The following is a 16025-nucleotide window of genomic DNA, read 5'->3' as shown; positions in this document are numbered from 1 at the left end:
CATTGTTAAGGTTCTGTTTGGTAAAATTAACCATTGGGTGATAAGGTAGCTTATAGCTGATGACTGATAGCTATTGGCTAATGATTCATAGCTGATAAGCTAATTAAAATGTTTGATAAAATTAGCGGTTTAACTAGTTGATAAATGTAAAATGACATAAAAAGATATTTCTTAATTAATAATTGAATGCACATTTAAAATAATTAAAATTTATAAGGGTATTAATGGAAGAAAAAATGATAAGCTATAAGCTAGAACGCTATTTAAAATAGCGTTTGAAAAATAAGTTATAATCTAGTAAAATACTCCCTCCGTCCCAAAATATAACAGAAAAAAATGCATTTTTCTTATCCCAAAATATAAGAGAAAAAAATCAATTTCATATTTGTCAAGGTAAAATTAAATGTAAATTGCTTTTAATTTTTTTTCTCTTATCTTTTCTATTCTCAACGACCAATTATAATTGTTTTTACATCTTTCAAAGCAATTTATTTCAACAAAATCTTAGTTAAATTATTATGTTTTTTACTTATTTTTAATAAGTGTGTTTTTTATTTTTTTTCTCTTATATTTTGGGACAGAGGAATAAATTATAAGTTTGTGATAAAAAACGGTTACTAAACAATTTTTTTTTTTCATACAAGCTTTAAGTTCAAAATATGGCTTGCCAATCAAGCCTAAGTTTGATATAGTTAGGGCAATTACTTAATTTTTCCACAAATGATTGAATCTTTTCTAACTATAATGCAAACACCTTGGTTTTTATCCCAATGAGTCACTTTCAAGCATGAGATAATGCCTAAAGTCCTTGACGATAGACTCCAAATGAATATTTTGAACAGATCATGGGCCTCTGAATGTAAGGTAACTATTATTTCAACCATTATTAATTCGACTAGTTCTATATGATTTGCTAGCAACCAATTAAGGTTCAACAACATTAATGAACACTGGAGACACTGCATTTCATCAATCATATCCGATGTATCGTCGACTGGTAATGCTACATCTAAAGTCTCTAGAATTTCCATGATTGATTTCTTCATGCTTAAGGCCTTTATAGTCAAGATCCACCCTCCTAATGCTCCCTCTATCGAGGAAGTCTTTTAGTCACCTCCTTTTTCTGACTTGATCAAATGTAATCATGATAGGGCTTACCTTGGTTGTTCCCGGTACTGTTAGTTGTGGAGGTATTTTTAAGAATTCCACTGGTGATCACGTAGGGAGCTTTGCTTTCAAGATTGGCATTGTTGATGCTTTCATAGTTGAACTCATGGGTGTAATGTTAGTTGTGGAGACTGCTTCTTTAAGGAATTAGTCCAAGCGGTTGGAATCAGATTCAAAGATGGTCATCATGGCCCTAAGCAAGCCTTCCATGGTTCCTTTGAGTATGAGAAACATATGGCTCAATTGCTTGTAACTCACCATGTCTATGCAATTCATTGCAACTCACATTTTTCCCGAAGGTAACCAGTGTCCAGACACCATTGCTAATCTTTGGACTTCGAGCAATAAACTTTACATGGTGGGAGAGAGTCTATAAGAGATCACTACTCATTACTTTAGAAAGAAGTTAGGTAATTCTGAATTTAAATTGATGCACTAAAGGAGACTTGGTCCTTGTTGTTTCTTTGTATGTCCCTTTGTTTTATCCTTTTTGTAATCTCTTTTTATTTTTTAATACATTTATTTAGGGTGTTTTGCATCCTTTTATTTTTAAACAAATATGTGGTGATATTTTTTTTGAATATGCTATTTTAACAAAAAGAATTGACATATACTATTGACATCTTATATTATGAAGTAGGATGACAAATTGGCATGTCTTTTCGGTTAAGACATGTCACACAAAAGCCCGCAAAAAAATGGAATGAAACGGAGCGGGCATACTTGATAATGCATGCCTAAAATTTTGGTCCGCCCCGCACTAAAAGTGAGGGTAGGTGGAACGGGTCTGCGAACAAAATTTCATACAAATGCATGTGCCCGCAAAGCCCGTAAAAATAGAGCGGAGCAGACACATTAGATGGTGCGAACTTAAACTCTTTGCCCACCCCGCACTCAAGTGCAGACAAAACTGACATTTTCAACGAACCGGACCCGTTTTACCATCCCTACTATCAAGTAAACAACGAGATCAAATCAATTTCGGTATACATCCCGTGATAGAAAAAATGCTAAAAAAAACTTAATAACAGTTAATACAGTGTTGTTTTTTATTAATTTATTTATCATTTCTCCATCCTCTTTGATTAATATTTTTTTTGTTTAGTTAGCATTTCTCAATTTTCTTTAAAAACATGCCAAACCTTTGCATTATTAAGTTTCATAATCAACATGTTAATATCAGCAATGACAGGACTAAAGTTATCGCATTCTTTTTGTCAAATTTAACTGTCATCCATGTTAGACATAAAAGATAATAGAGGATGTTTTTATCTTCTAGGCCATTTCATTTTTCAGCCAAAATCTCCGTGGTACATTCTGCAGCAAATCACAAACTTCACAATTAAAGAAATATGTCTCTTGAATTTCCAAAAAGAACCAAATTAACAATAAAATCATCTAAAAACTTTTAAGTAAATTATTATGAAACTTTAAGTTCTCTCCATTTAGATTTCATGAATTATGTGAGACTGTTATGCCTTATAGCTGTGAGTTTTCCATAAATTAAATTATGCATTATCAGAAACGGTAACATGAACAAAAAGTACACAATATTTCCTCAGATAATTATTCCATTAAGCAAAGAAACAAGAGAACATCATGGAGGAATATGGTGTTGTAATAACACTTGGGAATTTGGTAATAGCATCCGCGAAGGTTTTGCAGCAGCTAGAGCGCGATCCACTAGATATAGGTTTAATAATTAAGAGAGACCAATGACTTTTCCGGTTGTTGTGTCGATATCAATGTCATAGAAGCATGGTCTTGTTGGCAATCCAGGCATGGTACTCATTGTTCCAACTAAAGGATAAATAAATCCAGCTCCAATGCTAGCTCTTACATCTCTTATTGGTAAGACAAAACCAGTTGGAGCTCCCTTAGCTGCTGCATTGTCTGAGAATGAATACTGAGTCTTAGCCATACAGATTGGAAGCCCTGAAAATCCTTGCTTGGTATACATCTCAATTTTCTTCTCGGCCTGGTTAGACATTGAGAATCTCAATCAGGAAGTAAAAAATACATCTATTTGTGTTCCACTAACAATTCATAAATAACTTTAGTTATATTTTTCAGGAGTTAAAGTAAAGTGACATAACCAAACAAGATAAGATCACCTGCTCTGAGTACTCAACGCCGCTGGCTCCATACGACTTTGCTATTGCCTCTATTTTCTCTTTTATACCTATATCCAAAGGATATAAGAACTTCAATGGCTGTGTTGCATTCTCACAAGCTTTTTGAACTGCAATGCCCAGGTCCACCTAGATCATGACAAGACATACCTCAGCAAATGATAGAACCAAGACTTGCAAAGTTACTAACAGAAAGATAATAGGACTTGCATCTATCCTATTAATGCATGTATATGAACTTAATTTTGCTGCTAGTTGTAGCCCTGAAATAGTGCAATTTGTTTAAAATCAAGTTTAAACCACAGGATGGATAAGTTTGTGTTACCATCAGCACTATTAGGGTTTTTGACTCAATACAAAATAAAAATTAGGAGGGCACAACTGGCTAGGGATTAAAATTTTAAGTTTCCGTCAAGAAAATAATGAAGAAAGCTAAAAACTAAATTTTATATCAGAATATGATAAGCCACAACTTAATTATAGTGATCTATTCACTCTTATGTTTCTCTATGTTCTTCTATGGCCTTGCTAATATTATTATAACTCAATTTCCTATAATTTTGTGTTCAGAAATATGCAAAGACATGTGAAGCATGAACTTACTGCTCCTTTGCCACCATGGGCATGATGGCTACATACTACAGCATCAAAAGCTCCAGCATCTAAGGCAGCTTTTCTAACCGCATTTAGCTCAGCTTCAGTGTCGGTTGAAAACTTGTTGATGGCAACTATAACATTCGCACCATAAACTTTTGAATTTATTATATGCCTTGCCAAATTAATACAACCAGCCTCAACCAAAGCAACATTTTCATTCAAATATGCATGATCAAGAGGTTTTCCAGCAGTAACTGCAGGCCCTCCACCGTGCATTTTTAGTGCCCTTATTGTTGCAACAATAATTGCACATTGGGGTGACAAACCACTATATCGACACTTAATGTTCATGAACTTTTCAGTTCCAATATCAGCCCCAAAACCAGCTTCAGTAACAACAAATCCACCTGGTCCAACCAACTTTAGTGCAATTTTATCAGCCACAATAGAAGAATTTCCATGAGCAATATTTGCAAATGGACCTGCATGAACAAAAACAGGTGTTCCTTCCAAAGTTTGCATAAGAGTAGGGTTAATGGTGTCCTTCATTAAAACAGTTAGAGCACCTCCAACACCTAGATCATCAGCAGTTACAGGGTCACCACTCTTGCTATTTCCAATAACCATTTTCCCCAGCCTCTCCCGCATATCAGCTAAGGATGTTGTCAATGCCAAAACAGCCATTATCTCACTAGCAACAGAAATATCAAATGCTGTTTCTCTTACCATTCCTTTCTCATCAGGTCCCTGACCAACAGAAATCTTCCTTAAAAACCGGTCATTGATGTCCATTACTCTCCTCCATGTAATAGAATCAGGGTCAATATCAAGTCTAGCAAATTTAGTTACTTCTTCTGGTGTAAGTTCATCTGGGTTAGTCTTTGAAATGCCAAGTTTCTTGAGACGCCTAAACATGACATCATTAAAGCTCCTTTTTCCTTCTTTATTTGCAGGGCATAACCGGTTGAAAAGAGCTTTATCTGATTGTGTTGATTCATGGAAAATCCGGGCATCAATTGCAGCAGCTAAAAGATTGTTTGCTGCAGTTATTGCATGGATATCTCCTGTTAGGTGAAGATTGAACTCATCCATGGGAACCACTTGGCTATAACCACCACCAGCTGCACCTCCTTTGATTCCAAAAGTAGGTCCTTGTGACGGTTGACGAACACAGGTGACCACCTAACATAAAGAGATGAGATGGGATTACATATAATCCAGCATAAACTTTTTTCTTTCGTAACTAATATTTTGATTAGGGGAGGCACATGCACACACTAATGTAAGGCTGGAAAACCAACAGTAAAATTTACATATCCAGCACAACTTAACACATGATTAAAATGGTGGTTTTTCATTAATATTTCGGACGCACGTCACACAGCCAGTGAAGAGAAGTAATGAAAGAACAGTTCTTAAATCAAAATTTTTTTCATCTCACATCATAAGGGAAATTCAACATGGCAAAACCTCCACAAGAGAGTGAAAACATCTGTATACATTCACAAGAGAGTGAAAACAGTTGTTTCTCTTGAGAATACTACTACTACTAAAAACTAGTCTCATGAATTCATAATGTTCGGAAGTTACAAAATAAACCCCATTGATGCATGCTGTAATGGCCCATACAAAGCATATTATCCTAAAAAAAAACAGAGATTTAACTGTAATCAGGTGTACATTTACATTCATGGTCAAGAATATGAGACAGCACAACATAATAAACAAATAATGCTCCAAAAGTTTCATCCTAGATTAAATACCAAATTAGCCATTATTTTAATCCAAAATTTGCACCCATCATTCACATCCTAGGAACAAAAGTAAAATTCGAAGATACTCATCTTCATTATATAGTTGAGAACTCAGACACACACTACACCTTCTTAATGATGTTCATAATTATAGCGTATCGATACACCAAGACAGATGATTCACTAACTATCTACTGCATTTTACTATCACAATTTCGTACATCAATAATTAAAATGAATAACAATTTAACAAATTAACCATCCATTGAGCTTCATTAACAAATAACTCGGTTAGCAATATACACTCAATGAACGGTTAATGAGCTATAAAATTTTGGTTTACACATTAACCACAATTTTGATCGTCATTAACCAAACCTAGAAAGCATTAAAATCTATGAAGCACAAACACCTCTAGAATTAGGCATGTCGCAGTGTCTGTCTAACACATGTCAGAAAAATCAAACAAATGTAGAAAAGTCAGCCAAGTGTCCAAAAATATTTGTTTCTCTTTAATATTTTTAAATCGGTGTCGGATACTCGTATCACATTCTTATTTCATACCAAATCTCACACACATCTATGATATAAAGAGGTGGCATAATGTCATAGAAGCAAACCTTTTTATCAAGAAAAGCACCTAAAGCTTGACAAAGACCAACAGTAGTAGTAGATTTCCCTTCACCAAGAGGAGTCGGAGTAATACCTCCAACCACAACATAATATCCATTTTTCGATTCTTTCAAATCATCCAAAACCGACAACAAAACCTACACATACACAATTACACATGCACAATTCAAATCAAATCACACTCTTCACCAATCCAAAACAACAATTATCCATAACAAATACGAAACAAAATTGAATAATAATAATAATAATAATAATAATAATAACCTTGGCCTTATATTTGCCGTAAAGATCGTAATGATTGGGAGTAAGGTTAAGATTCTTCGCAATTTCATCGATGTGAACCGGTTGAACGGAGTTAGCGATATCAATATCGGCGGGAACCGGAGAAAGTACGTCAAGCTTTCTCATCACAGAAGAACTCATTGTTGATTTTCGATTGAGTGATTCTTGTTGTTGTTGTTGATGTATATCTAGAGCACAGTTTATTTGGTTGAGAGTGAAAGAGTGGTTTTTTGACACGTGTCGAAGATGAGGGGTGTTATGGTAAATTGACAGAGAGTTGAATGGATATGATTGGACGATTTCAACGCTGTTCATTGTTTCGTCCAATATTTTATTTATAAAAAAAAAAAAAAGATTCGATGGTGACGCAGAAAGCAGAGATGAATGAATTGAATTCAGAGAAAAAGAAAACCCACTTGCAGAGCTAAGAGTGTTTCGGATACTCACTTTAATGCGGTGTTTGGTTTTATGGAATGTGGAGGATGGAAGGGAATATAGTGGAAAGAATTTAGAAAAAGGTGTTGCTTTGTTGTTTGGTTGTGTCAGAGAGAAAGGAAACACGTGTGAAAAGCTTTCTGATTTCCGTCCATTTGTACGAAGAAAGCTTTTAGGAATGTTGCATGCAAGGAAAATGACGGAAGGGTCCCTATTTTTTTAGAATTGTCATTTTTAAACTGTGTTTATATATGTGGAGGTTTAATTATACCTTTTTCGATTATGGTATCACTTGGACGTATTAACAACATTTTATTAGGGTAAATTCCGTTTTTTTTTTTTTACACATGGAAATATATAAGAATTTAATTGGAATACACACTTAGTATAAAGAAATTTTACGCTGAATCACTAGTTAATTTGTTAGAAGCATTGACAGTGTAAAAAAAGCCATTAATTTGTTAGAAGCATTCACAGTGTAAAAAATAATTTAGCAGAATAAAGCAAAAGTCGTTATTGGGTAGACGATGATGGATTCCGCCGCCGTCTCCCACGGTGTTCCGATGGAGAACTGAACCAACTCCTCTGATTCAAAGATGGATGAATATGTGGCGTATGAAGAAGAGAAAAGATCAAGCAATACTCCACTATCGTTCTTCCACACCAAGTCCACCGTCTACCACCCTCGTCCGAGTCCGAGTCCGTATTTTCCGGTAAGAAAGTTTTCAAAGATAGAAAACTATCTGGCAGATATCAGCAGAACCTATATTCCACTCTCGTTATTCACCACTATCGTCGGAGACGATGCCCCGATCGATATGGAAGAAGACAACTCCTCCGCTCCAGTATCCTTCAGATCGTACATGGAAGCATTGACGTCCACCGTCGATCACCCTCGTCCGATACGTAACGTCACCACAAACTATAGTACTCCCCTATCGTTCTTATACACCAAGGGTTCCACCTTCTACCTCCCTCCTCCGTTACGTAAGTTCACCAAAAACTATATTCCAATATCGTCTGGATCAAAGGTCAAGGTCAGTACAAACTCTATTATTCCCGATGATCTTGCTTTCTCTATTCTATCAAAACTGTCTGTAAAATCATTGAAGCGCTTTCGATGCGTACGCAAATCATGGTCCGTTTTATTTGAAGACTCTCGTTTCATGACCATGTACAGCAACCATTTCTTATCTCGTCACGCTTCTGATGATGATTATCATACATTTATTTTCTCATGTCATAGTGATCTCCCCGTGACGCCTGAATATCTTTATCATTCTGAATTCCATTTGCTCAACAACAACGGCGTCAAATTCAATTTGCCACCCCCGTTTCAACAGTCTGGCCGTGGTAGGAGTATTCTCGGCTCCGCAAGTGTTAACGGCATTTTTTGTCTTGCCCAACAATATCCAATTAATCTACAATATGTATTGTGGAATCCTGCTACTGAGGAATTCCGGGTCATTCCTCGTAGCCCCGCTGAACTTTCACCACAACACCCTCAAAACTACCTCGATCTCACACATGCTTTTCATGGATTTGGTTATGATCAAGTTAGACACGACTTTAAGGTCATTCAGTATGTATCATTTGATCCTGATTTTCGGTACTATCCTCGTCCAAGACAAGAAACTTATTTTGAGATATATAGTTTGAAAAATAATTCTTGGAGAACAATCGACATGGAGCTTGTTTTTTCTGGTTGGTTTTATTGTGAGTCATTTGATGCCCGAGAAGTTTATGTGGATGGAGCATGTCATTGGTTGGTTTTCGCCGGAACTGACCCTCTTGAACTAACTCTATTGTCATTTGACCTGAGTGATGAGGCATTCCTTATAACACCCATCGGGGATATACCTTATACTCATTTAGCTTTTCAAGCATGCTTGACTGTGTTAAATGGATCTATTGCTTTGCTCTCACATAATGACGAATATGGCAATGATATTACTTTAACCATATCCATTCTGGGTGAAGTCGGTGTGAATGAATCATGGATCAAATTATATATTTGTGGCCCCTTCTCCATTTATTGGCCCCCAGTTGGATTTGGGAAGAAGGGATATATTTTCTTTAGAAAAAAAGATAATAAACTAGCCTGTGTTGATTTGAGCACCCAAGAAATTGAGGAGATTGGTATTACTTGTTGTGCAGAGGAAAATTATTTTAGAATCGGTCTTTACAAGAAAAGCCTTCTTTCAATTGGAGGATTGAGTAACTAGTTTTTTTTTTCCTTCTTGTTTTCACCCCTAGGTATATGGCTATGGTGATATGATCTTGTTTTATCCATTTAATTTTAAGGGTTTAGACTTTTGTGATTTGCAAACTGATTGTGTTTTGTTTAATGATTATGCTCCAATTTTACAATTATATATCCTTTTTTTAGTTTCAGTATATTCTGATTGAACTTGACAGTCTTAAGCAGATTGTGATTTCCACCATAAGTTAAATGTTTAACAACAACTTGTTACAACAGTTTGGAAGAAACTGCATATATGTGTATGACCATTCACGGTAACAATGTGAAATAATGTATCTTAATCCAAACAGAACCTGATATAATGTGTATGACCACTATGTGCTTCAACTAAGCACAGTTTTAGTCTTGACTCTTGAGGTTATTGGGACAATTTTGAGCCTATCAGAATCAGAACTTTTATTTTATACTAGTAATGTATTCATTAACATCTTTGGACAATGGATATCATTGGGTGTCTATGTTAAACATATATATCTAGTTTCTGATAAATCTATACACTGAGGTCCATCCATGGACATTTTGTTGGGATTGTCATTGATCTCGTCGTTGATTTTGGTACTTAATTCGAAGATGCCACCATTAACATTTTAGCTCCATTTCTGATTAATGTTCTGTTTGGATCAGATTAACAGGTAAACTTTAAGCGTTTACCATATACTATGTGATTAAGAGGTAAACTTTTAAGTATTTATCATTGAAATATGAGCAAAACTTTCTGCCTACGGGCGTGTTCTGTATGGTAGAAGCTGATTACCATTGCACTAGTACAGAAAACTGTTTATTCAGTCCATGAAATACTAGTGTACTGTCATGAATCATATCAAATGAAACACCATTTAACTCTCAAATTTGCACTTACAGCATAAAGGCAACAAAATGACAAATAATGTTGCAAAACAACAATAATAAGACTAAGAAAAAAGATTTTAAATATCCCAAAAGAAAGGGCCCAAAACACAATTTATTACTGATTTGATCAACGAAACAAACCGACTTGACTCGAGACTTGCTTGGACCGTCATTGCCGCTGTACAGAGCTCCCCCGCTATCACAAGCAAAACTCGGACTGTCGTCATAGCAAACTGTGTTTTAATCACGTTTAAAGATGTCTAAGAATAATTATTTTTAGCATATATTTAATTAGTTACAACACTTAATTATATCTTTCAATAATCATGTATTTCAACAAGGTTGTCAAAATCACAATCTATATATTAAAATCTTACAATTTTGCGATCTCATTCACCCCCAACCAACGAAGCTGATTTTAAGTAGAATTGTGTGTTGTAGGCAAATCGTGGAAAAAAAATCTTAAAGCCATTGATAATGCGCGAGCTTGGCCAGTTCAATGTTTACTACTGTCCTATTTTTAAAAGAAACCAATTTCATAAAAAGCTCAAATTGGCTAATCATACATGTTTGAGAATATAATACCCTGGATACAAACAAGTTGCATGAACAATTGTATATTTACTTGGTAACTATATAGAACCTTAAATACCAATACTTGTAACAAGTGTTTGCTCAATGTTTACACTATACATGAAATTCAGGTCTGCATGAATATGACAATCCTAGCATTGAATAATCAGTACAGAATATTGAAATCTAGAGCTCTAGAATGAATCCAGACCAAAAATATGAGCAAAACTTTCTGCTGCGGAGGCGTTCTATATGGTAGAAGCTGATTAACATTGCAGTCACCGGCTTAGTTGACTAGTATAGAAAATTGTCATTGTGCCAGAAAACAGCATTCGCAAAGCCTCACACTTCCATTATGCTCACAAGAATGACTGAAAAGGATGCAATACAATGAATGAATATAACAGCATCAACAGAGATCAATATTCAAGAAAACCGTTACTTAATGAAGTACTCTTTCCGTTTCAAAATGAGTGTCGTTTAAGTTTCTACATACAGATTAAGAAATATAACGATATTGTCATAAAATATTGTACTTTTACCAAATTAACCTTATTAATGTATTGGAAGTTGTGTATATAGTCCTAATAGTTAAAGAACACAATTGTAAAAATAACAATCACTTTTACATTGAAAAGTGAGAATGACACTCATTTTAAAACAAAACTTTTCTAAAACGACACTCATTTTGAAACGGAAAGAGTAATTGAGAAATTTTACCTTCTAAGAGTTGGGAAGTAGCCGTCCATTATACATCTTATCAAGCAGTTTCTTTGCATCCGGCCTTCTCAGAAGACCTTTGTTGTTTGGCACACCAGTTCCTAAACAGACAGGACAGACAAGCTTTCCTCGACCTAAAAACCGAACAAGTTAATTCATATGCTAAATTGGTAAATCTAGAGAAGTTTAAAAACTTGTAAAATTCCTTCATTACACAGCATGGCATTACCATAACAATTTGGACATTCTGTGAACTCATAAACATCTTGTGCTCGCTTCCTGTTAAGAGCTTTCCATTTTCCTGTACCACCACACATATCACCTAAATGATGACAAATTATATAAGTTTTGTTATCATACTAAGCTTGTAAGAAAAGATGATGATGTGATAAGAGAAAACTCACAGATGATGTTGCCGCTTCCTCCGCAATTTCTGCAGCCAGGAGGTTTCTCAAGAGCGGTGGCATTACTGGATGAAATTAGAAATGGAGTTGAACACAAACAAGTGAGACATTGACGTCTGGAAAGATTGACTTCCTTATCTGGTGAAGTAGGAGATGTATCGTTTTGGTGAGATGATTTAACAATAAAATGGGGTTTTCTTCTTGCGGGAGTTGTTGAAGGAAGGCATCGAGGAATAACGGAGGCCTGCAAATTGCAATCCATTATGATTCTTCTGATAGAGTGAACAAGAGAAGACGATGATGATAAGTTTTTTTTTTTAATAATAAATAAATAAATATCTTGTAATATAATCCATAGGTCGTGTGTCTTCCACGTATTGTCTCTCACTCCGTTCATCGTCTAATCTCCAATTTCCCCTTTTAACATTTTAATTAAAATGTGTTGATGTTATATTTAAATTATAAAAATTTATTTGATTTACGTGTGATTTTGACATATTTTGTTTTCTTAAAATTGATTCTATTTCAAATTAGAATTTATAGTTTTGTCTTCAAATTTAATTTTGAATGATTTTTTATATTAAAATTAATTGTTTAACTCATTTTTGTATAAATGCATTTAAATATAAATTAAATTTATTAAATTCAATTCTATTAAAATCAATTATATCAAACTCAATATAAAAAAAAAATATCATTCACCACAATTTTTTTATTTATTAATTATGATACCTTTGGAAAGTATAGCCCCCTATATTCCTAGAAAATATCTAAGAGTATTAAGTCATTTATTTTAAAACAATCGTTAGGATAACTTTAGTACACTAAAAGAAGAATTATGATACTTTGTAAAAAGAGAGTAATCTATAATAATGTATTATTATAGGTAAATCATATGTAGGTATGGAATTTGGTGGTTTTAAGATTAGAGTTTGAAAGTATAAAATTTGTAGGTAAATCATATGCACCTCTTCGTGAAGATACTCAAGCAAGAAAGTATTATCGACACCCAATTGTTCTAAAAACCAAACTTTAATGAAAACAATTGCATGGAAAGATCTTACACTGGTGAGTTTTACAATTAGAGAGAAAGTTTCAAAGTAGCCAACACCCTTAAGCTAAGTGTAACCTTTGGCAACATGGCAAGCATTATACCTTTCAATAGTACATTATATTTAGTTTTATAGACCCATTTAGATCCTATGAGTTTCTTATCACTAGGTGAATGAACAATTGTCCAAGTGTTAGTGGAGATTAAGGCATCCAACTCATTTTTCATAGGTTGATTCAAAAAAAAATCAGATTGACAGGCATGATTGGAAATTTTTAGCTCAGTTATAGAAGAGATAGTAAGTGAAAAAAAATTGTAATGAATAACAATTATGATAAGGGAAAGATAGTGCCATTATAAGTATTGTTGACAGTAGAAGTTCTTGTAAGAAGATCACAATAATAATCATTAAGATAAGACCCGGTGCAATTGTTCCTTGTAGAATGTCTTAAAGTGTCAGATTGATGTGTATGTAAGTAATGGAGTATTTGGAAAAGCAGGTTATTATGTGACACGTTGAGAAAATTTTGGATTAGGTTGCTGAATAAAAGGGTGAGGTGTGGACAAAGTAGGAGTAATAATATTAAAGATTCAAGATCAATCTCAGGAGGTTGAATAGGATGAGAAGTAGTGGCATTTGAACAATTGGTGTGTAGGAGTATCATATAATAAGAAATCTTAAGTATCATTTCTATATCACAAAAAAGTTGTTTTACTAGCACGTTTATCAAACTTAGACATTTATCAGTGTAAAAATTTAAGAAGTAATTTGATTAAGTATTTAATTGAGTCACGAAGATTAAACTAACAATAAATGTATGTATAAAATAAACATTGTGAAAAGTTATAGGATCAGAAAGTATGATATAGGCATGACAACGGAGCGGGTCGGGGACGGTTTTTACCTCCCCAAACCCAAATCCGAATCCCCAAACAATCCCCGTTCCTCGCCCCAAACCCAAACGGGGATGAAGAATTAAAATCCAAACCCGTCCCAAATGAGTTCGGGTTGGATTCGGGTATCCCCGTCCCGCCACCATCTATTTAGTAAAATCAATTTTTTAATTGAAATATATATTTTTTCAAAAATCAAATTACATTGTAAATGATAAAATAAAACAATCTCAAAATATTCTATAGATACATTTCAAATATTTTAAATAATAAATACAAATCAAATTATTAAAACATTGGCCACATATTTAATATTCTAATTTATCATAAATAAATAATAATGTATATAATGAAATAAACGGAGCGGGTTCGGGGTGGGTACTAGTGTCCTCATTACCCGACCCGTCCCCATATTTTATAATCGGGGGAAATCCAAACCCGAACCCAAACCCAGTCAAAGCAGGTTTTCCCCGTCAACTTCGGGGCAGGTTCGGGTGGGTACCCGCGGGTATGGGTTTTGTTGCCATGTCTAGTATGACAGTTCCAGATATTGTGGCATTAGTAGTTCTACCATCGGACATTTTCATAGTAAAAGGCTTACTACTTTGGCAAGAAGAAAAATTTGACAAAGAAAAAGTTATATGGTGAATAACACCGATATCAATAATCCATTAAAAGAATTTCTTACCCAAAGGTGGAGAGATAAAATTGACATTATCGACTAAAGAGACAATGAAAATTTTTGCTTGAATCAAGAAAGGTAGAGTTTTGATTTGAATTAGTAGCTAAATGTTGTTGCAGAAACAGATAAGTTATTGATATTGATCTTGAAGAACACCATTTGTTGTGGTCAAATATTTTATATTAAAACATTGGCCACATATTTAATATTCTAATTTATCATAAATAAATAATAATGTATATAATGAAATAAACGGAGCGGGTTCGGGGTGGGTACTAGTGTCCTCATTACCCGACCCGTCCCCATATTTTATAATCGGGGGAAATCCAAACCCGAATCCAAACCCAGTCAAAGCAGGTTTTCCCCGTCAACTTCGGGGCAGGTTCGGGTGGGTACCCGCGGGTATGGGTTTTGTTGCCATGTCTAGTATGACAGTTCCAGATATTGTGGCATTAGTAGTTCTACCATCGGACATTTTCATAGTAAAAAGCTTACTACTTTGGCAAGAAGAAAAATTTGACAAAGAAAAAGTTATATGGTGAATAACACCGATATCAATAATCCATTAAAAAAATTTCTTACCCAAAGGTGGAGAGATAAAATTGACATTATCGACTAAAGAGACAATGAAAATTTTTGCTTGAATCAAGAAAGGTAGAGTTTTGATTTGAATTAGTAGCTAAATGTTGTTGCAGAAACAGATAAGTTATTGATATTGATCTTGAAGAACACCATTTGTTGTGGTCGGTGCAAAACTAGTGGTGGAATGTGTCTCTAGAGAATTAGCCAAATTCATAGAAGACGACTTAGATCTTTGTTGAAAACTTGGTGGATATACATGTTTGATGAAGAAGTTTCCATTGTGAGATTTATGTGATGACCATAATAAGTGCATACATGAGTTGATCCTTGATACTGACCACGTCTAGTACCATTAGTGGTGCGACCCGACCACGAGAATAATTTTGTTGTGAAACATGATCACACCCATAATTAGATTGAACATGAGATGTTATAGGTTATTTTTAGTGGTGGGTTATGAAGAATTGGGTTGTGTTACTGTTATTCTTAACCAAGAAAAAGAGAGAAAATTTTTTCAAGGGAATGTAGGGGTTCGATCATCATAATTTGGGAAATAACATGAGATTATTGTTCGCTCAAACCTTTCAAAAATTTAAGAACTTTGTCTTGATCACCAAATTTACGAAATTTGGTTGTTGCACCACACGTACAAGGTATAACGTAGATACAATCACATGTTAGATGATAGATGTCAATTTGTTCCCACGTTGAAGTTAAATGAGTAAAGTAATTAGAAATTAAGATTACCTTGTTGAAGATGAAATAGGTTATCTTAAATGTAAGAAATTTGAAGAAAAAAAACCTTCTTAAAACCAATTACAAATATTATCCCAAACAACATAAGTGTTTTTTATCTCACAAATTGATTGTGTAATATTTTTTTATATTCACCATTAAAGCGGTGAACCAAATTGGTATAGCAGAGCCATGGATCATGAAGAATGCTTGCGGAGGCGATTTGATGAAGGTTTCGTCGATGAATTTTATTTTATTTTTAGAGATTA

The 16025-nt window shown here is 34.3% G+C and overlaps 3 protein-coding genes across 3 annotated transcripts; 1 reads left to right on the top strand and 2 right to left on the bottom strand.

Annotated features, from left to right (window-relative positions):
* Positions 1–2626: 2626 nt before the first annotated feature.
* On the bottom strand, positions 2627–7056 carry LOC131648994 (formate--tetrahydrofolate ligase-like). The gene is made up of 5 exons (XM_058918739.1): positions 6551–7056; positions 6271–6420; positions 3903–5078; positions 3282–3428; positions 2627–3145 (listed from the first exon to the last, which is right to left on the bottom strand). The coding sequence occupies exons 1-5, from the start codon at positions 6881–6883 to the stop codon at positions 2870–2872; spliced, it is 2082 nt and encodes a 693-aa protein (XP_058774722.1). The 5' UTR covers positions 6884–7056; the 3' UTR covers positions 2627–2869.
* A 367-nt stretch (positions 7057–7423) lies between these two features.
* Positions 7424–9357, top strand: LOC131645812 (F-box protein CPR1-like). Its single transcript, XM_058916022.1, has one exon. It carries the CDS (start codon positions 7600–7602, stop codon positions 9226–9228), a length of 1629 nt encoding a protein of 542 aa, XP_058772005.1. The 5' UTR covers positions 7424–7599; the 3' UTR covers positions 9229–9357.
* Positions 9358–10716: 1359 nt separating this feature from the next.
* LOC131645811 (protein PHOTOSYSTEM I ASSEMBLY 2, chloroplastic-like) lies at positions 10717–12125 on the bottom strand. The gene is made up of 4 exons (XM_058916021.1): positions 11813–12125; positions 11638–11730; positions 11409–11542; positions 10717–11059 (listed from the first exon to the last, which is right to left on the bottom strand). The coding sequence occupies exons 1-3, from the start codon at positions 12072–12074 to the stop codon at positions 11412–11414; spliced, it is 486 nt and encodes a 161-aa protein (XP_058772004.1). The 5' UTR covers positions 12075–12125; the 3' UTR covers positions 10717–11059; positions 11409–11411.
* Between the last annotated feature and the right edge of the window lie 3900 nt (positions 12126–16025).

Source organism: Vicia villosa, linkage group LG2 (genome assembly GCF_029867415.1).
Source record: "Vicia villosa cultivar HV-30 ecotype Madison, WI linkage group LG2, Vvil1.0, whole genome shotgun sequence".
NCBI lineage: Eukaryota > Viridiplantae > Streptophyta > Magnoliopsida > Fabales > Fabaceae > Vicia > Vicia villosa.
The sequence above is the reverse complement of the archived record's forward strand: the minus strand, read 5'-3'. Positions and strand labels throughout refer to the sequence as shown.

Excerpts from the sequence above, each read along its gene's own strand:
- LOC131648994 (XM_058918739.1), bottom strand. The coding sequence starts at position 6,883 with ATGAACAGCGTTGAAATCGTCCAATCATATCCATTCAACTCTCTGTCA. Across the intron at positions 6,421-6,550 it reads ACGGCAAATATAAGGCCAAG|GTTTTGTTGTCGGTTTTGGA; the intron begins GTTATTATTATT and ends GTGTATGTGTAG. Across the intron at positions 5,079-6,270 it reads GTGCTTTTCTTGATAAAAAG|GTGGTCACCTGTGTTCGTCA; the intron begins GTTTGCTTCTAT and ends TCTTTATGTTAG.
- LOC131645812 (XM_058916022.1), top strand. The coding sequence starts at position 7,600 with ATGGATGAATATGTGGCGTATGAAGAAGAGAAAAGATCAAGCAATACT.
- LOC131645811 (XM_058916021.1), bottom strand. The coding sequence starts at position 12,074 with ATGGATTGCAATTTGCAGGCCTCCGTTATTCCTCGATGCCTTCCTTCA. Across the intron at positions 11,731-11,812 it reads AGGAAGCGGCAACATCATCT|GTGATATGTGTGGTGGTACA; the intron begins GTGAGTTTTCTC and ends GTCATCATTTAG. Across the intron at positions 11,543-11,637 it reads AGAATGTCCAAATTGTTATG|GTCGAGGAAAGCTTGTCTGT; the intron begins GTAATGCCATGC and ends TTCGGTTTTTAG.